The 22127-nt window shown below is 41.3% G+C and overlaps 1 protein-coding gene across 1 annotated transcript in view; it reads right to left on the reverse strand.

The window, feature by feature from the left end:
• Window positions 1-22127, reverse strand: part of ano2b (anoctamin 2b) — an 81500-nt gene that overhangs the window by 17764 nt on the left and 41609 nt on the right. The window contains 7 exon segments of the mRNA XM_028571036.1: window positions 12478-12558; window positions 12561-12619; window positions 16112-16212; window positions 16299-16356; window positions 18653-18764; window positions 19927-20128; window positions 20378-20452. Of these exon segments, the coding sequence (XP_028426837.1) occupies window positions 12478-12558; window positions 12561-12619; window positions 16112-16212; window positions 16299-16356; window positions 18653-18764; window positions 19927-20128; window positions 20378-20452 (688 nt within the window).

A 22127-nucleotide genomic window follows, 5' to 3' on the forward strand; every position in this document is an offset into this window, starting at 1 on the left:
CCAATGTCTGTCCAGGCTCGCTCTGTGGTTCAGATGATGCCTTTTAAGGTTAAACACTACACTGCACCGGCCAAACTGGGACTTTTTTATGATTCAGCAGTGTGTTGAACTAGTATGTGTGTGTGTATTTTGTGTGTGTGTGTGTTATGTAAGTCAGTCTGATTAGATAACCTACAGACACAACAGCTATGACTTAAAATTAAAACTAAAATTGATGGGAACTTACTGTACAGTACATCACAATCACACACACCAACTCTGGATATCAGTACTGTAGGGTTGTTGGCAGCAGCTGCCTTACTCACTACAGCCAACTTAGATAGTGTTAGGTTATAAAAAGTTAAACCATTGGTAATGTCTGATAAAAATATACTTTTAGTTAAATGAACACTGAATCAATACAGATTTCATCACACCACACCTAATCAGCATTGGTCTGGCTCACACAAACTTATCTTCTAAAGAATTAATTAGGTCATGTCTGTTATTTAGCATAAAGTTAGAAGCTCTAAAAGACTTATTGTTTAAACAACTTTGAGAGCCATCCCCTGTTGAGCCAGACGTGATTAAGACAAAGAACGAGTATTGCTGTAGTTTGGAAACAATTGATACCGTCTCAGTAAGATCCTGTGACCGGGTGTAGCCTCAAGACACTGATTGGGAACGTACACCTTTTCTTTTGAGAGACATCTGACCAATAGGGAAAGATTTAATTTGAAGAACCACCCAGGTGTAGGGAATAAATATGTAATCCGGAGAATGATTCAAGACTGTTCTTCTGTAACTCCACAAGGAGATGCATGGATTCAGTCCGCTGTTTACAGCGTATTTGTTTTGTCATGTCGCATGGCTGCTAACTGTGACCCGACATGGGAAGCATGTTTTGCAGTCTGCTGCTGGCAGTGTTTTATGTTTTATGTTTGATTGTGTTTTGTCTTGTCGTTTTCATGCAGTTTCATTAAAACTTTTGCTTAACTTTCAATTCGACCCCAGCCTCTCCTCCTTCCTCCAGAAATCAGAAGGAACACGTCATTTAGATATTTCTTAACAGTTGGTGACCCTCGACGTGGATTTTTGGAGGATGAAAGGAAAAAAGGCGAATTGAAAAAATGGAGTGCTGACTGCTGACCTCTCTCACAGAGGGCCCGAAATTGAAAGGTGAGCCAGAACCTGTTTTTATTGAAAATCTGCAATAATTAATTTAGAAAGATTTAGGTGGGAGAGATCAGCAGCGTCAAACTCGTAAGTCTATTAAAATCCCAATTGAAAACTACGTTGAAAGCGATAACTCAAAAGCAATGTATGTTGTCTGTTGTTATTTTTATTGTGTGTGATTTGTATGTATAAGCTTAAAAACCTTGAAAGAGGGTCCATAGAAAAATGGCTGATTTTAGATTGTGATAAATTTTAAATATAAAGTGCACTAACTAGGTTAAAGCGTTTGATTCGCGTGCAGTATTAGAGGATCGATTTGAACTTGACCAGGTGTAGAACCAGTGAATACATTTTAAAAAGAAAGACCGGGAGATGGCCACAGAGAATTAGTCTTTTTATTACATTAAGACTTTTTAAAGCCAGCTTAAACAGCTGTGGGGAAGTAGGACTTGGTAAGGCTGATTTCGCAGCGACGGCGGAGATAAAGCGCCATTGGAAGACCCCCCCAATTTTTCTCGTGACCCATAGTATGGAAATAGAAAAATCAATTTAATAATAGGTATAGTTGAATTGTGTGAAAACACTTAGGAATTGTAAAGAAAGGCCTACTGTAAATACATTTTTAAAAGAATTGTGGTGTTGGGATTTGAGTCTGCGGCAGCGACTCGCGCGCGCTGTGTGTTTTGTGAAAAATTGTAAATAAGATTGTTTTGTTTAAATTGAGAGCGTGTAGCTCAGCGGTGGGGTTTGTGGACGTGTTGAGGCTACAGACGCAGTTTGGTTGTGGATGTTCGTTTGTGTTGAGTTTTGCATTGGAAATTCCATTTCCTGAGTGGTATAACGAACAGCGACTCCATCTGGTTGGTAAATCATTACAACAGAGCGTCTACTAAAACCAGCTAGGGGTCAGACTATGGAAAAATACAGTAAACTAAAGAAAATGAAATTTCTGAAGAGATTGCATTGTGAATGCTTTATGATTGAAAGGCTAACTGGATGGCTGTTTTGATTTTTGTGGAAAAGGGTGGATCCGTGAGAATGGATGAAATAGTGGAAATGGATTAATTGGTATGAATGTCTTTGGAAGAGTTGGGGCGCCGACCCTGAACCTATGAAAGATGTGGAAATGTTTTAAAGTTTCAGTGGAGTTTCTCAGTGAATGCATGCAGTTGAAAATGGGAGCAAAATGTCTGCTCAGAGTTTTTGTGAATTAATGTTTGTTGCTCAATGGTTCAGGTAGTTGAGATAAGTGCATTTCATTTTTAATCATCTATTTTTCTTTTCTTTTCGGTTTTAGCTTTGAGTAGGATTGTGTCTGAATGATTGATAAGCCCATTGCATGTCAAAACAGCAGCTGTTAGATTTTTTTTCACACATATTCTTTAAGTCACACTCATGAAACAAAGACAAAAGGTGCCTTTGTTTGAACACTCTCATCGATGCGACTCCCCCATTCTACCTGGGAAGAGAGTACAATGGGGGGTGGAGATAAGTATGGAAAAATAATTTGAGGTGCTTTAAGCAATTTAACATTAGCTACAATTGTAACAAAAAGAATTTCAATGGATAATTTACTAAATGCATATTTGGCATTTTGTGCATTTTGACTCAAAATTGGTTTGTTTTTCACTTAAAATGATAAATAACAGGCACATGGAGATAAATTCATTGCATTTTTATGCATTCTGATCTTACTTGAACTTTTTCATGTTTCTAATGATGTCTCTGAGAAATCATAGGGTTGATACAGTCAAGGTAGTAGCTTTTCAAACTGAAGTTTCTTTCCAAATGTGTTTTTTCTTTTATATATTTTTTCTTTTTTTTTATTAATCTTTAAAAAAAAAAAAAAAAAAAAAAAAATGGGGGGAGAGTTGAGGATTTGAATAGTTTTCTGTGCTGGCCACACAGAATACTACACAGATCTTCTTCTTCGCAGGGTGGAATGGGGCACAAAGAATGACACGTGACTTATATAGAAATTGATTTGCTCAAAAATAAAAAAAATAAAAATAGCAATTTCCTGATCAAGTTTGTCAAAAATGTAAAGTAATAGTAAAAGATGAATCTCACAGCCCATTCCCCCCTTGAGAAAGAAAATTGTGGAGTTTTTATTTTTTGTTTTTTCTATTTTTGTAATTGATGATATGTACTGTATGTTTATAATGGACTCATGACTTTTTGGGATCATTTATTGTGTTATGGACTAAAGCTTTTTGCCCATTGTCTTAAGGACTTTGGAAAACACAGATGACAAAGGAAATTTCTCCTCCATGAGAAATTAATGGACAAATCAAGGACAAACTATCACATTTTTTCTTCTTCCTTGTTTTCACACATGTTTTTCAACAATGAAAACAATAATATGACTTTTTGCAAGGCAGTGTGTTGGCATATCACAGCCATTTTATTCACAGGTGAAAGCAGCCTCCAGATTCCTGCTGATGAAGTCATTCAGCCTGATGACTACATCTGATCGAGGAGATCAAGGAATCCAGGACAGATTCATGCAAGGTGCTGCTGGACACCAGCGCTGCAGTGGAGTGGGAGAGACGCATCACAAGGATCCATGTTCGCACTTCAACTTCAGCCCAGCAGAGTGCCTACAGGAACCCAGTCCGGGTTCAGACGCCGACGGAGAGAACCAGTGGTGCTGACTTCCTGCGTGGTTTCCTGACAGCGCAAGGAGACTGGATCCCACCCCCTGACCCTGGGCCTGCTGACACACCAAAAAAGCCAAGGATGGCTTTTTCCTACAGGCTGGAGCAGGCAGCACACACAGCCGGTCCACCTTCATGTTTCAGAAACAGGAGGGATAAGGAGGAAGAGACATCCACAGGTGTCAGACATGGTTTACCAACGCCAACAAGGGGAGCAAGGAGAATTGGGTCAGCGGTAAATCCACAAGGAGACCCTGGGCTCCCCTCTGATCGGTCACCTTCCAGCAAACTGTTAAAGGGCCAGAATTCTCAGCCAATTCTTCGGACAGAAAGGATGAGGGCATTTTTTACAGAAGCTGCAGCCAAGCTAGGCGCGCAAATGTGACGTCAAGAGTGCGCCACAGCCTGCTAAGGTTTTGGTGACGTTGCCGCCTGGTGCTGGGTGCAGGAGAATGAACCAGCAGCAATCTGAGATTTTGTCCCAAATTTTCAGATTGGACAATATCCAAAATCTGGATTTCAGACTTTTATCACAAGTCTGCCTCTTTCACTATAGAAAGGACATTGATGAAGACTTCTTTGTGCTCACTCCATCTGAACTGATAGCATATATTGAAGTGTGTGTGTATCAGTTTTTAGCTCCTTTGTGATTAAGATCAAACCTAATGCATTTTTTCCTTGAGCCAGATAAAAGATAACAATAGTAGTTTAATAAGCACAACACTGGGCGCCTTAAAAGACTTGTCCAGGCATGCCATAGCAGCTTCCCTTCGGCCACAGGAAAGGCAAAGGTTTTGTTTGAGGACCAGAGACCAGAGAGACTCCAGAGAGGTAGATAAAAATGAATCTCTCGACCCACCAGGCTGGTCGGACCAAATAGAAAATGGGCTGACTCAAGGCCAAGGAGCAAGTTTTACAGACATAAACTTCATCACACTATTGCCGCTACAAACTTTCAATAAATGCTCTAAACAACATCCACCTCCTTCCAAAGAACATGGAGAGGTAACATGAGGAAGACAAGGCAGGTTGCCTGACTTCGGCTGATGTACGGCTCTGGTCGGAGCAGTGGAACTTTAGCAGTGTGGGAACGGGGGTTTCCAGCGAGCCGGAGACTGACGGCTTCACCTCGGGACGCCACGCTGAGACAAAGGGCTGCGAGGAAGAAAATAGGACAGCCGAGCGGCGAGCGCTAGAGGGCAAGCTTAGAATAACCTCGCTACAGTATCTACCTGAGCCGAGGTTGACGGGTTCAAGGCTGGCCCGGGTCCTTTCAAAGAAGACGCACGCACGCACGCACGCACGCACGCACGCACGCACGCACGCACACAGACACACACAGAGACAAACACACACACTCACAAATAATGAATAAGACACAAACCCACAACTACCCATTCATACATCTAATAGCTATGTGTTTGCATGTAGAGCTCAGACATTTCTTACATTCCTTGCTGTGCCCTGCAGCAACATCAGCTCGGTCTTCCGTCTGTTTTTCTCTCCCTCTGTCCTCAGTCCGTATCACATGAAATGTCCACATTATCATATCACAACACGGTAATTGTATGTTTTATTAAAGTTAAGAAAAACTTCTAGACTGTTCTGAACTCGGTGAGAAGTTAAGTCTTGATTTCACCAAACAAACAGATGTTGTGGGTGATAGTGACAGATATTTCAAATAAGCCTGGATCATTGTTTAGATGTTTCCAAGCTCTTTTTGAATCCCACATTTAAAAGAATATTTCCCACGCAGAACACTTTAAATCTTGTTGAAGTTAAAAAGTTAAAACCCGGCTTATGTTTTAAAAACAATGTACTTGCCCAACAATGAAACAAACAAAACAATAATATGACTTTTTGCAAGGCAGTGTGTTGGCATATCACAGCCATTTTATTCACAGGTGAAAGCAGCCTCCAGATTCCTGCTGATGAAGTCATTCAGCCTGATGACTACATCTGATCGAGGAGATCAAGGAATCCAGGACAGATTCTGGGTGCATGAGAATGAACCAGCAGCGATCTGAGATTTTGTCCCAAATTCAGATTGGACAAGACTGAACAAAGAACTTTTCAAAATCTGGATTTCAGACCATTCCCCAGTGTGCATCTTTCACTACAGAATGGATAATGATGAAGACTGTTTCCTTGTGTTCACTCCATCTGAACTGACAGCATATATCGAAGTGTGTGTGTATCAGTTTTTTAGCTCTTTTGAGATTAAGATCAAACCTAATGCATTTTTTTCCTTGAGCCAGATAAAAGATATTTTCTGCCATAGAATAGATTTCAGCCCACCTGATTGCATTACAGATGTGAGACAAGTTATTCCTTGTGCAGTATTTGAAGTGCAGTGTGGAAACTTGAATTTGGTTTTGTTTTCTTTGATTTCTAAGATGTTTTCCCTTCCATTGTCTTTACCTGGTCAACAGCTTTAATATCTTCTGATTTAATTAAGTGTTTCTGTTTTTGTTTCAAATGGAATGCAAGTCACTAATCACTGTGAGTAAAACCAGCGAAACATATTTTGTTAAGAGAAAATAACCTTCTTGATACAAGATATGGAGTCAGATAAGATGAGGTCAGAGATGAAAAATAATTTCTTGTATAAATCAAACACATTTTGCTAATGTCTACATTTTTGTTGTATTTTTATGTTTATGTGAAAGGTGTGAAAAATGAGGGATTGTTGAAGTTAAAAAGTTAAAACCTGGCTTATGTTTTAAAAACAATGTACTTCCTAGATCTAATCAAATAACTACACTGATTAGCATTGGTCTGGCTCACACCGTCTGTAGCTTCAAAAGAATTGATCAGGTCATGTCTGACATTTAGCATATGAAGAAGACTCACTGGCCCTCATTTATGAAACGTGCGTACGACCTAAAACAGGCGTACGACGGGCGTACGCCGATTCCTACGCAAAGCTCGGCATTTATCAATTTGGACGTGAGCGTAGGCTGTGATCAAATCTCACGTCTGGTCTGAACTCGTGTACGCAAGTTTTCGAGTCAGTGTGGACTTGCGGTGCAGCATATAATCAGTTTAACAGGAGAAGGAGAAGTCATCAGTTGATCACGTATCAGCAATGGCAGATCTGGCTCTTTTAGAAGACCTCTATGCGCCGGTCTGCAACATTGTTTTAGCCTGTGGGGTTCTGCACAACATCGCACAGGAAAACACGGTGCCATAAATGTAGCGATGGAGCCAGATGACCCGATGCCCAGAGAGCAGTGTCCAGAACAGCCCCAACTGAGGGCTATATGAAGGAGACAGGATATTATTCCTCACTTTTAAAAGGTAGCCTATAGTGTTATGTTTGGCAATGATATTTAATACAGGAAACATGACGATGCACAACATTTTTATTTATTCTTCAGGTTTTTGTTTCTCTTTCAAGTGAATGATTTATTTCTGCCATTGACCAAGTTATTTCGGCTTGTTTTTCCAGCCCCTCTGCTGTCAGGAGACAGGGTCCAGCACGGGGGGGCGGAGGACACGCGCTCTCCCTCAGCTGTTGCCTCGTTCCGACGAACACGAGTAAAATAAAAGACACTGCATAAACTCTGCTACCATGTATTTATTTAATTATAGGTACACCTACATGTAGGCCTAATAGATTGCAATAGAAGCCTGTATATTACTATTAGGACTATAGAAAATGTGTCAAGGATGTATAAATTAAATAGGCTAAACTTCAGCTGGAGTCCGATTTACTACGGCAACACTGTTGACCGCATCAGGGATCTCTTTTCATCCTGCATTCTTTCTACAGCCTTTAATACCAGTTTTCAGGCTGCCAAATAGTACACACGTTGGTGCAAATGAACCTGAGATATCAGGGTTTCAAGCTCCACCTCTGAAAAGTTCCGCTTCTCAGCCGGATTACGTCTCGCCATGTTGTAAATTGTAGGGGCGAGGCCTCAAAACCCAGAATATATTGGGGCGTGTTATTTAAATGACGATCGTTTCCAGCCGCCGCATTTATCAATGTACGACCATTCTCACGCTCTGATTGGTGTGATACGAACGTTTCATGAATCCCACGTGAAGCCTGTCGTAAGACGATTTCTGCGCTCATATCTGCGCTGGTTTCTACGTTAGGTTGATAAATGAGGGCCACTGTCCCCACAGGAAAGGTAACTATTGTTTCTGGTTTTGGGGAGCCACTCCCTGCAGGGCCAGACGTGATTAGACAGAATTGGCACTACCATGTGAAACGACCTTTGTCTGTGACCTGGGGTGTCTTTAATCAGAGACCCACAATTCCACAGGAATATAATTCGGAAACTGAGGTGATTTCGGGACTTCAATCTGTGACCCGCAAGGGAAGCAGATGGAGTCCGCTGTTTACAGCGTATTGTTTGTCATAACACAGGACTGTTCTTCTGTAACTCCGCAAGGAGAAGCATGAGATCAGTCCGCTGTCAGCTGCAGTGTTTTATGTTTTATGTTTGATTGTGTTTTGTCTTGTCGTTTTCATGCAGTTTCATTAAACCTTTTGCTTAACTTTCAATTCGATCACAGCCTCTCCTTCCTCCTCTGGTTCACATTTCTTCAAATACAGCTGTGGACAATTCCTTAAGTCAAGCTTGTTGCTGCATGTTTGCTGAACGGCACTCTGACTCCTCAACCTGGGGGAACTGCTCAGAAATATCAAGCTGTGTGGCCATATCAGCATGTCACTATCTGTCAGATACATTTATCTGCTGTGTGTTTCTCTCTTAAGTACATTTTTGCTTTTATTCTGGCTGTCAGCCAGCCTTCTCCTTTGGCACTATATTTCCTCAACTAGAACTTCCGTATTCCTACGCAGAAGCGCAACTTTGCCGCCACTGTATTACACCACAGATCAGCTGTTGGGGTGAGACTTTTAGCGGTTTATGAAAGAGTCAACAAATACAAGAAAATAAAAAATGAGTGATTATGACAACAACGACAAAATGGCATTCACGGTGAAGACTAGAGGATAGCTTTATGAGCCAGAGTATACAGAAAAAGAACTTTAGCAGAGGGAGACTGAGCAGGTAAAAAAGAGGGGCTAAACTTCTGTGGAAAGAAGAGGGGTTAACTAACGACAAGGTAAAGCGGTGAAAATATTCTAAATGTAGCGTACACTAAAACTGATTGTTTTTTAGATGGCTAAATACGTTCAGCTGCTGCCCATGTTGCCCCCATCCATAGCAGCACATTGCTTTGCTTCCGTGTCGGTACTCCTGCCTGCTTCTCCAAACTGGGGGTGTGGCGACCGACATCTACTGGAGGTAAGACACTGAATATGGAGAAGTACCTCAAACAACCCCTTCACTCCTCAAAATTCACATATCCAAACTATCCCATCCATCCATCCATCCATCTTCGTCCGCTTATCCGGTGTCGGGTCGCGGGGGGAGCAGCTCCAGCAGGGGACCCCAAACTTCCCTTTCCCGAGCAACATTAACCAGCTCCGACTGGGGGATCCCGAGGCGTTCCCAGGCCAGGTTGGAGATATAATCCCTCCACCTAGTCCTGGATCTTCCCCGAGGCCTCCTCCCAGCTGGACGTGCCTGGAACACCTCCCTAGGGAGGCGCCCAGGGGGCATCCTTACCAGATGCCCGAACCACCTCAACTGGCTCCTTTCGACGCAAAGGAGCAGCGGCTCTCTCCGAGCTCCTCACGGATGACTGAGCTTCTCACCCTATCTCTAAGGGAGACGCCAGCCACCCTCCTGAGGAAACCCATTTCAGCCGCTTGTACCCTGGATCTCGTTCTTTCGGTCATGACCCAGCCTTCATGACCATAGGTGAGGGTAAGAACGAAAACTGACCGGTAGATCGAGAGCTTTGCCTTCTGGCTAAGCTCTCTTTTCGTCAACGGTGCGATAGATTGAATGCAATACCGCACCCGCTGCGCCCGATTCTCCGACCAATCTCCCGCTCCATTGTCCCCTCACTCGCGAACACAACCCCAAGGTACTTGAACTCCTTCACTTGGGGTAAGGACTCATTCCCTACCTGGAGAAGGCATTCCATCGGTTTCCTGCTGAGAACCATGGCCTCAGATTTAGAGGTGCTGATCCTCATCCCAACCGCTTCACACTCGGTTGCGAACCGATCCAGTGAGTGCTGAAGGTCGCAGGACGATGATGCCATCAGGACCACATCATCTGCAAAGAGCAGCGATGAGATCCCCAGCCCACCAAACTGCAACCCCTCCCCACCCCGACTACGCCTCGATATCCTGTCCATAAATACTACAAACAGGATTGGTGACAAAGCGCAGCCCTGGCGGAGGCCAACCCTCACCTGAAACGAGTCCGACTTACTACCGAGAACCCGGACACAGCTCTTGCTTTGGTTGTACAGAGATTGGATGGCCCTGAGAAGAGACCCCCTCACCCCATACTCCCGCAGCACCTCCCACAGTATCTCCCGGGGGACCCGGTCATACGCCTTCTCCAAATCCACAAAACACATGTAGACCGGTTGGGCATGCTCCCAGGCTCCCTCCAGGATCCTTGCGAGAGTGAAGAGCTGGTCCGTTGTTCCACGACCAGGACGGAATCCGCATTGTTCCTCCTCAACCCGAGGTTCGACTATCGGCCGAACCCTCCTTTCCAGCACCTTGGAGTAGACTTTAGTACCAAACTATCCCTTTAAGGCTTTATTTTTTCCCAAGAAAGGTTAAGACTGATCATGGTGTGTGTGTGTGTGTGTGTGTGTGTGTGTGTGTGTGTGTGTGTGTGTGTGTGTTCCTGAGACATAACAACCCTAACACCTGTAGCTCTTTATTGGCTCTATATAGTAGCGTTCCCTCTCCCAGGCAGTGAATCAGTCAACTTTTATTGGCATATAACTGGCCCTCCTTTAACCTATTTAACCTATGAATGGCCTAAATGATATGTTGCAGCCTAAATCACGGTACTGAAATATTTAGGAAACCTAAGAACTAAAAACGTATTCTGGGGTGGCAGTAGCTCAGTCCGTGGGGACTTGGTTTAGGAGCTCTGACATCTCTCCATACATAGTCTCACTTTGCCATATCTTCCTCCACAGCGCTGCAGAGGAGGGTCTGGCTAGTCCAAATATCATTCCAGGATGGGAGAAAAACATGCTGTGGTTTATTTGCATTTCTTTAAACCAATCACAATCATCATGGGTGGTTAACTCTGCACGGAGCTGCTGCAAAATAGCCTCGGGTAGAACTTATTTTGGTGGAACATGTGTACGTTTAAAAGTTGTTTTAGTCGTGCAACAGAAAACTCAGATTGGACAGATAGTCTAGCTAGCTGTCTGGATTTACCCTGCAGAGATCTGAGGAGCAGTTAACCATAGTCCTCATGAATCCACCGGAGTTTAAAATGTCAACACAAAGAAAGTGGAAGGAAACGGACATCGATGAAAAGACGTGCATCCGGTGGAATTTCCTGCGGCACCGGAGCAATCCCGGAAGTGTAACGTTGAGGATATAGACTACTCCATACATAATGAATGTGTATACAGTAGGTCCTGTTTGTGTATGTGTGTATTTGTTTGAATAAATATAACAGAGTGAAAATATTTCATTTCCCCTTGTGGGATTGATAAAGTATACCTTCTTCTCTTATTTTCATTTTGCTTGTAACTAAATTTTTTTCATGTAGACTTCATTTTATTTTGTGGTTTTTGTTGTTAATTTAATGAGCCTCTAGATAACATGTGCATTACATAGTTTACAGTACAGAGTTTTTTTTCCCACCATGTTTTTTTTGTGCCAACAACCGTAAAGACGAGAGACGAGCCACTGCCAGGGTCTGAATTCACTAGTGTAAAAATGTAGATGTTTTCCATGACTGCAACCATCTAATGCAACAAATGTGTGAAAACAAGTTAGACGTTGTGTTAAAATGTGTTAAATACATTTGCGAACAGCGGGTGACAGGCCTGTACTGCATAAGCATGGTGTCATTTGTTATCAAATTGAGACAACTGAGGAAAAACAAAGGTCCCTTTCCATTTCCTATTTGAATGACTAGAAACATGCCTGAAAAAGCGAAAGCAAACACAATTCTGGCATTTTAACCAAAGCAGTGGAAAAAAGAGGGCCACGGTGAATGAAACTGAAAGCTGTTTAAAATACTGTGTCACTTGCTAATTACTTGCTGGCCTTAAATATTAAACATGTTGATTTAAACACACAGCTGAGATTGATTGTGCGTGAGGGAGAAAAAAACGTTAATCTGCAGTGTTTATGTGCTGTGTTTGTGATGGACATGAACAGAAATGAGTTCCTACATATACAGCGTGTGTGCACTTTTGTGTGTGGATGAATGTAACAAGTCCTCCAAACCTAATGAAAAAATACGTTATTTAATATGTTGTTTGTTGCAACAGACACAAGTCATAATTCACGTCTCCGGTGAAGGCTCTTGTCAGATCAACGTAAGGGGTTTCAACAACTGACGCTGAAATGCTGTTCCTAAGGGACGGTTTTCACGAGTGTGTGTGAACAATAAGCAAACACAAATAAATCCTACATCCAAAAACTCTTTAGTCTGTGTGTGCACTTTTACCCGAGAATGTCCTGCGAGGACAGAACATCTCCTGGTGATGTACAGGAGTACTCGTTGGTGCCGACGGTAAATTGCTGTTCTTTGGCCGTGAAGCTATTTCTGTGTGTGTGTGTGTGTGTGTGTGAGAGACTCACTCATCTCCATGTATTCAGGCGTGAGGCCGTCAAAGGGAGCCAGGGCGTAGTCCAGGTTCCACTGCTGGGGGGGCCTCTCCCCTCCATCTCCTTCTCCGCTGATCCTTTATCCTTTAACGCACGCACCAGCTTCTTCAACTTCCTGTCAGGGCAGAATGAAAGGTAGAGGAGAAGAAAGGAAAAAAGATTAAAGCTAAGACTTCATAATTTTGTATTGCGTGTGTGTACCCACGGTTTGTGAGTACATGTGTGAAATAAAACATTTTAAAACTAATCTGAGGTAAATAACTATACATAAAATATATACTGTGAATGATCCAAGTTTTACAAATGTAATTTAGCTGTGACTCAAACGGGATCCTACTGATTAAATGTAGTAAGACAGTAATCAGAAAGGGATTGAAATTAACTTTTTTTTAATGACTTTACCAAAGTGACTGATTTCAAACGGCCACTCTGAATGACTGCTGTCTGCCACACTGGCTCTTTTGAAATTATTCCAGGAGGCGTCAAAGGAGGAATTTTTCATTTTCAAGTGGCTTAAAGAGAAGTTAATTGTTACTTCATACAGTATCCAACACGGTGGTACAGAGATGGCTTTATTTGTTCAAGGTAAGTGAAATACTTGACGTTGAAATTGGTAATTATTTATCACAGTTAAAATGCTGCATCTTTACTGCAGCTGGAAGACTGAATTACAAATCCTGATTCCAATGAAAAAGATATGTTTCCCGAACAAATAAACTACCTGTATTAACTTTACAAGGCACTGAATCTAAGTCGTATAATCCTGAACGTGAAGCAGGGTGGTGCTGGTGTATACTGTAGGATGTGTACTCAGTAAACGTTCCTTAAGAAAATTAGAGACAGACACAGTCTCTGCTGCTTGTAAAACATATAGACACAGCAAGTATTTACACAGGTAAAGTATGGCTAAACATTTTATTGCAAACCAACTGGACTAACATCCAGAAGTGGGCTGGTTTCAAAGAAGTGTGGGTGCTTCTAAAAAAAGATGCTACGGTAACAAACTGCTGCTGGGAAACAGTTTTATGCGTGTGTTTCTCTAAGTACATGCCTTGGTATAGATAATGTGTGTGTTGTGTGTGTGTGTGTGTGTGTGCATGCGTGCGTGCATGCGTGGTTATGCGTACATGTAAAATGATGCATATATGACTGTGCAAATGGACAACACATTCTGATGTGTGACAGTGTGTGTACATACTGTTGTGTGTGCATGGGACTGTGTGCACTGCTCCAATAAAAACTCTACAGCTCTACAAAACTCTACAGCACATTCAAGGAGCCAGTGGAAGTATAAATGTTTACTGTCCTGTAAACACACGCAAAGTAGAATAAAGTAGATGTAGACAAACACACAATCTATTTGAGTACATTCGCACACACGTTAGGTTACTGCTGTTGGTCTGAAAGGAGATGAGGTTTCTGATGTAGGCCAGGATTCTAATCTTACTCTCTGTGCGTAGGTTTTCCTTTTCTCTCCTTTTGTAGCAATTCCATTGTTTTACTGCCAAGTCGTACATCTTGTGAAAGATACAAGGCATCACTCAAAAATGTGACCATAATTTCAATTGGGTAATGTGCCAGTTAATATAAAAAAAATGTCAGGTTATTTAATTTAACCAGCAAATAGTAATATTTTTGATATTTTGATACAAATTTGAAAGGGGTCGCTTAGTCAGATCATTTTAATCTAATGGCAGCTCTATGCAGATTTTAGCCAAGAGTAAAACTGAGCATTTGACAAGATAAAGATATTTTCTCAGGCTTTGGTGTTTTGAAATTAAAATCAATAATGCACTTACATTCATCAGATGGCCAGAAACATGACTGTAATGGGATGCTACTGTTGCAGCAGCAGTGTATGTAAGTAGGCAGTTGTTCACCAGGTGAACCATAACTACGATAATTTAGACAGCATTTAGGGGCTGTTTCTGTTTCAGTATTTTTCTGCCCTCTAGTGGTCAAAATCACTTAAGACAGCTCTAAATCATTTAAATAACTTTGCTTTGGTATTTTTAATCTTTAATTTAATCAGATAAATTATGACACCAAATACACCAAATAAAGTAGAAAAGACACCTAGGCCTTCCCAACACCCATCTCACATTTTGAGAAGCTTTGGAACGTAGGTAAAATGTTTTTTAGCTTTTATTTGTTCATATTTTGGCAAATTGCAACCATAAAAAAGTATGATGAATTAGCTATTATGTACATATCATGTTTGTACAGACTGAGACAACTATCACTGAATTACTTTGATACAAAAGAAAACTTAAAAACGAGATGACTCTCAGGCAAGTTCATGCCTTCTCTCTCTCTCTCTCTCTCTACATCACCTCTGTCATATACAATTCCTTGTATGCACACAAATTGTGCCCCAGTTCAGTGGCTGCATAATTTGAAGTCCACAAACATCAATACATCACGATGGTCCAAGACGCTATGACTGTTGTCAGTCACTTGCTTTGGTCTCATGGGTGGGAGTGCAGAATGACATGGCTGTGAAGTCTCCATAGACCTGAATCCTCTTTGGGAGGATGTGGGTTCTACTATGTGTTTTATATGAGTCCATCTCTCACATGTTTAGACAGGAGCTTTTAGAGTCAGGTATTATGTTTTTAAACCTGTGTAAAACCTCTGATGTACTGCCTTAACTAAGTGGCTCAGAGATTCCCCTGCACACTGGCCTGTGGGTTTACTGGTGGGTTCCCAGGTGTGAAAGCTATTAAGTGAATTAATGTGAAACAGGCGTGCAGAAGGTATGTAGATGGTATTATGGTATCCACCGTGGCTCACTGGTCTCTCAGGACGTCCTGGAGAAACCACAGAGTTTGATGGGACTCACCCAACAGGACTGGAGATCAAGCTGTGCTCACAGCAACAGTAACAGTGCAGCCCAAAGCCAAAAGGCACCTCTGTTGTGTGACAGCAGTTATAAATAGAGCCACGGGCGGACTGGGACAAAAATTTGGCCCTGGCAATTTCGTCCTTTATCTTATTTGCTTTATAATTGCAAAAACCAGGCTCACGTGAGATTATGGCACCAGCAGCATGAGGCGCACTTAAAGGCTTTCATAATAAAATAATAAACCTTAAAATAAACCCGACAGTACCAGACGGGAGGCTCCAGGCTGCAGCCGTACAGTCTTGCATATTTTTGTCAAACTAGTGTGAAACGCCAGTGCTGCCGCATTTCTTTCTTTTTTCCAGCAGCCCAAATCGGCCTAAGGGTGCATCGGCCCTTCTGGCATTTGCCAGAACTGCCAGATTGCCAGTCTGCCTATGAAGAGAGCTGACCTCTGACCTTTTGGATTTGCGTGCAAAAGCTGAGTTGTTACACACGATGAAGAGCCACTGTACATACATGGGAGGAATGTTATTGGAATGTTTTTAGAACTTGACAGGGGAGAGGGAATGTTGTAAGTGCGAGTGAGTAAGCAGTGCGTATGCAGGTATGTGTGTTAAGTGTCAGAGAATGAGGCAAGTCACTGGCTATTTAGACATAATAATAATAATAATATATAGCTGAAGTATCCCACTTTGTTACTTGCTCTTCTGTATTCCATGTCTCCAGATCTAAAAAAAAAAGAAAAAAGGAGTGTCTACTTACGGGATGCCGATCTCAAAGATGTTGTTCTGGATCAGCTGCTTGCCCAGCATGATGATGCTGAGCTGAATGCACAACTCGATGAGGCAGCCTCCTGGCGCACACTGAGGGAGACACACACCTCATTTGTACACACTTTTACTTATCAGCCAAATGGAAAGAAACACAGATACAAAGTTCAAATACAAACCTCTTCCATCCGATGACCCTGAAAGACATACACGTAATCTCCAGGTCGACCAGCAAACCTGCAAAAACAAACAATAAGGACTGAGAAGCTTCACTTGGATTCACCTAGCAATGTGTATTTATTGAAATGGATGTAAACCGTTGTGTAATGGCATCAAGTGTAGATTCAAGACTCAAGATGATTATTGTCACGCCGGTTATACAAGTACAAACTTGTGAAATATTTATGCTGGGAGGTTAAAAAAAAAAAAAATTCCAGCAAGTAATCCAGCAAGGCATGTTTATGCATATCATTGCTTTCCACAGAAAACTGTGTATCTCTTATTTTGGGAGATTCGGAATTTCTCTTGGGTCCTATATTATGCTCATTTTCAGGTTCATACTTGTATTTTGGGTTTCTACTAGATCATGTTTACATGCTTTAAAGGACAATTCCGGCGCAAAACGAACCTAGGGGTTATTAAATGATGTGTACCTACTCTGTCGCTCTCTGGGACATGTTTACATGCTAATCGAATGAGTTTGGAGCTTTGACGAAGCTACCGCGGACCGCTGGTTAGCTTACAATGCTAGTATTTGGGGCATGGGGACACTCAAATTAAATCGTTATTTAATACCACTAAAAAGGCTTGAAATATCACCACACCATAACGTTAGCATAATGAGGGTCCCTAAATGTGAACCGAAGCATTGACAACATAAACATAAGCGTACAGATAGTTTATTAAAAAGATAGATTATAAAGACAGTCGCGTTCATGTTTACTTGCGGGGGCCATCTTGTAAACCAGTCATGACTAGTCGAAAAATTAGCGCCGTGCAAATGAGTCTGAGATTCCCATACTGTCTATGGAGATTCCACGTTGCATGGCATTCAACTGAAAACATGAAAACATGTCCCAGAGAGCGACAGAGTAGGTACACATCAGTTAATAACCCCTACGTTTGTTTTGCGCCGGAATGGTCCTTTAATGTTCAAATAAAAAAAACTATAAAAAGTATTATTAATTATTACTAGGGCTGTCAAAATAATAATAATAATAATAATTTCGAATAATTAATCTGAGAAAAAATAACGCGTTAAAAAAAATAACGCAGATTAATCCATTCCATCTTGACGTTTGACCCGGAGCCGTTCTAGCCGCTATTCGAGTGTAAAATGAAGGAGGGAGACGAGAATGTGCTGCCTGCATCATTGATTGGAACATTTAGCTACTTGTTACTTCTTCCTGCCAACCCTGGCTACCGAAATCTGGTGCCACTGATATGTCTGCTCTTCTCTCTGATGCTCTGAGACGGACGATACAGGCAACACAAACACCGCTGCACGTGACGCTAGTTAACACTATACTCGACAGCAGCTAACGTTAGCCTACCGCTAGCTAGTAGCTGGATTAAACACTGTTAAAATGCTGACAGCTAACGCTAAACGGTGTAAAGTTTGACTGTGTTTTACAGGATTCAACACCGGTATGTAACAGTCTGCTAGCCTGACCAGCCAGCTGCCACTAGGGTGCGTCTAGATTTCTAGGCTAACAATCTGCAGCTGCCGTCGGAAAAACAACACAGACGGTGCGTTCAATGAAACTGGTAAACTACATCCTCGTGGTGCATTTGAAGTTATTGTAAATGTCCTTTTCCCATCTGGTGGTCGTTTTTGTCGTTCAACAGCAATTTACTAGTGAAATAAGTTATTGTTATTGTTATAGATTATTATCAAATCATTTAATTTTGACCATATGGCCTTAGCAATAAACAAGCCCTTCTTTAATGTCACCGACTGTTGTTTAGTACCCTTCTTTTTTCTTTTCTTTTTTTACTTTCTTAAAAAGTATCGGTTGAGGCACCGTTAATTATGTATGTGATTAATTTTGATTAATTAATCACAGAGTATGTAATTAATTCGATTACATTTTTTAATCGATTGACAGCCCTAATTATTACTAAATTATTTTTCTCATACAGTTTATCTGAAACTACCTGTATTCACCTTCTGTCTGAAACGCTCCGTTTTAGCGGCTGTCTCTTTAAGCCCCCCTCCAGAAAAAGCCCAGTCTGCTCTGATTGGTCAGTGTTTCCAGGTCTTTCCCAACTGCGCTCTTGGAGTCTCTGCATTGCATTGAAGCCGGGGAATGACTGTAACGGCACTATAGCGGCACTTTCTACCTGCTCTTTTCTTAAAAGACATGAAAATCTCTTCTTTTTTTATTTTTTTTTTTTACAATATGGGACGTTTAAGCTTAATAGACCCCTCAGCCCAAAACAAGCACATGAAAAACTGACGTTTTGGAGACACATGATTTTTACAGGACAGCAATGCACAAACACATTCCTAGACATGCAATGCAGGACTTACCGTCCCTTGAAGAAAGCCACATAAAAGATCGGTGCGTATGCGTTCATAAACTTGAGCAAGAAGGCTTTCAGGATGAGACGCTCCTCAAAGTTGGATTCTGTTTTAGGAATCTCTGAAAAACACAGGTGAAGTGAAACTGTATAAAGGACTTGGCATGGTTTTGTTTTGTGAGGACAGCAGGCGGGCTACAGAAAATTGTAAAGGACAAATTAAGGGACGTGTATGTTGAGAAACTGGGTTTGGCTACGGTTGTATTTTTTAAATGGATGTTAAAGGTTTTCTACAGAAAAGTATGTTTCTTTGGTATAGGGTGATAGCAATAAACACTGAATGAACACTCTTGAATTTTAGTCATAAGCACATGATCACTGTGCTGGAAGTAGCTTAAAATACCAGCACAGACACAGACACACAGACACACACACACACACACACACACACACACACACACACAACACACATACACACACACATTTTTTATCTTTCTCACACTTCTCTTTCTCTTTCACTTCTTTTCCTTTATTTCAGAGGTTTTGAATATGAATGTAAAAGTGGTTGAAACCTCCTGGGATGACTGGAGCACGAAAACATAAAAATTTCATCAAACTGTCCACCCAGACGCAGAAAGACTCTCTCTCTCTCTCTCTCTCTCTCTCTCTCTCTCTCACACACACACACACACACACACACACACACACACACACACACACACACACACACACACACACACAAACACACACACACACAGATACACATGATGATTACATGGAAAAATGCTGACTTTGCTTATCAAGATGTTAGGGCAGTACCAGTATTTGTCTCTTTGTCTCATTTTGAAATATGTCATCACTTACAGTATATGAAAAACCAAAGTGACTGAGTTAATTTTGGATTCCCCTTAGTATCGAGTAAGAATCACTATCAGGCAGCACCTTTTTTACCCTACATGAAAATAAATTGTCACCTGGACCTGGACAAGCTAAAAGAGGGCGTTTTTAAGCTAACTTTTATGTGTAAAAGAAAAGCTACACATTTTAGGAAACACCTTACTAAAGCAAATTCATGTTTTTCAAAAAATGTCTAACTATTCATTTAGTAATTCAAATAGCTTGACTCTGAAATTGTTGAGGCTAGCTAGTAATGCTTGATTTAACATTGTTCGCTATTTGCTCAATTTGTTTTGTGTTTTCTCAGTTTGTTCATCTTTTCAAAAGTTGCACTGCATTGGGTTCTCGAAGTCACCGCACTATGAGAGCAAATGTGAATTTGTGTACCTAACTCAGTCAGCCACAACGCCACAGTGCCGTAGATCTCATCGAGGATCAGAATAACCACCAGGTTGATGAGGACCGCAGTGGCCGTCACCGTCACCCGAACATTGGACTTGGTCTCCGGGTCGGGGCTCATCGCTATCAGGGCTGACACTGTGATGCGATAGACGATGACGCCGAAAACTGCTGAAAATGTTAAGCCAAACTGGGAGCAGAAAGGGGGGAAAAAAGAAGAAAATAAATAAGTCATTACTCGACCATATTTGTCTCATACTCACAGTGCAGAGGCTGGAATTAATATTTCAAAGAACACAGGGATGTAGGTCAGTTATATAGTCATTTATGTACATTAACCATGCCATATGTGTTTATTTTTCTATTTAAAGGGCTTTCATCCATACATGTAAAATGTACGATCCTAAGTAGAGCATTAACCTGATTTGTATGTACTAACCATAAAGAGGATAGAGGAAACGTTGATAAAGTATCCAGGAAGACGGTCTTTCCAGGTCAACTTCTCTATGGTAGACTGACACGAAGGACAGGGGGAAACAGGGGAGGAAAAGGTCCATTAACTCTTGTTGGCAAATCTGTGATGCAGAACATAGAACCTTCATAAAGGAGTAGGAAGAAAAAAAGGGTTTTCACAGGTTTGCATTGATTAGAAAATAAATCTCTCTCTCAAATGTCCTGATGTAAAAAACTTTGCCACAGTTCCCTTTCTCCTGAGTTTATGACTTAAAAACAGCTGGAAAAAAAGGTTTGCCAGGATAGTCTTTCTAAGTTCCTTCAAGTTATTTTCCTCGGTGAAACAGGTGAAAAAAAATCAAATTTCAGCAAATTTGCAGATCTCAACGTAAAGAAATAGTTTGACATTTTGAGAAAAAACACTGATTTGCTTTCTTGCAGAGAGTTAGATGAGAAGATAGATAACACTTTCACACAGTGACACTAAATACGAAGCTCCTATGGAGCCAGCAGACAGTTAGCTTTGCTTAACATAAAGACTAGAAAAAAAACCTAACCATGACAAAACGTAATCCAGGACCGGTGTCAAGCCTGTTGAGTGTAATCACCACCATCACAAAAGACTGAATCCTGAACAGCTGAACATTAGGCTAAATGACTAGCTACCCTCTGACCTCGCTATAGAGGGGGGCAAGGAGTAGCAACAAAATGGGTCCAACAACCGACGCTGTCAGGGTGAGACTAAAACCTAATTCTTTCAACATTCAATTCATCAATGTGTGCAATGTTTGAGACCAGTGACTCAGCTCTGTTCTTTATATGTGGAGAGGCTGAGCATCCAGTCATACAATGACCATTCTCTCACTTGCTCTCTCAGTGCTGGGCCCAATTCTGAAAGTTCTAAATGGTCTGGTGTCCAAAAGCAGGGTCAAAATCATTTCAGATTTTCCTTATGCTCTCAAACCTGCTGAATTTAAAACATAGCTGAACTACTTGTATCAAAAAGAAAAACCACCTCACTGGCCTGTCCATGGTTTAATTTGAATACGGTATGATCTCTGTAAAAACCAGCCTCATATATGTGACCTCCTTCACCTGTATACACCTATATTCGGCAGGCAGGAATCTCACACACACACACACACACACACACACACACACACAGGCCACAGAATAATGTTGAGAGTCTGTACATCGGATGCCCTTCAATATGCTAATGAGCAAGACAACACCACCATCTAGTGTATACACTGGCACAGTGCAACATGCAGAACACGCTTACTCTATTCACACAGACATAAAATTATTTCAACTTAATCCAGCACACTGCTTTTAACAGTCCTGTCTGTCGTTCTTTGTTCAATACATTTTGAGAAAATATTCCCTTATGATTTGTGCTGGACAAACTGTATGTTACAGTGTTTCTACAGCATGCTGCAGATATTCTATAGCATCTGAGCTGCAGCGTACACTAATATGAGGGGCCCCAGTGTGGACTATGATGAATTACCTTCTTTTTAACAATGTTTTTATTGATTTTAAATTGTACTCACAAATAGTACATTAATGATTAAGCATGTTTATGTTTAATAGGAATGACTGCTCACTCGGCTTGCAGATTTTGCGCCTAAATTAGCTACAGCATATTGTATCATCTTGTCACACGATCAAATAGAAAAATACCAAAGGAAATAAGCAATATTTAATATAATTTAATAGTTTTATAGTTTATATAG

The sequence above is a fragment of the Perca flavescens genome, chromosome 23 (genome assembly GCF_004354835.1).
Source record: "Perca flavescens isolate YP-PL-M2 chromosome 23, PFLA_1.0, whole genome shotgun sequence".
Classification (NCBI taxonomy): domain Eukaryota; kingdom Metazoa; phylum Chordata; class Actinopteri; order Perciformes; family Percidae; genus Perca; species Perca flavescens.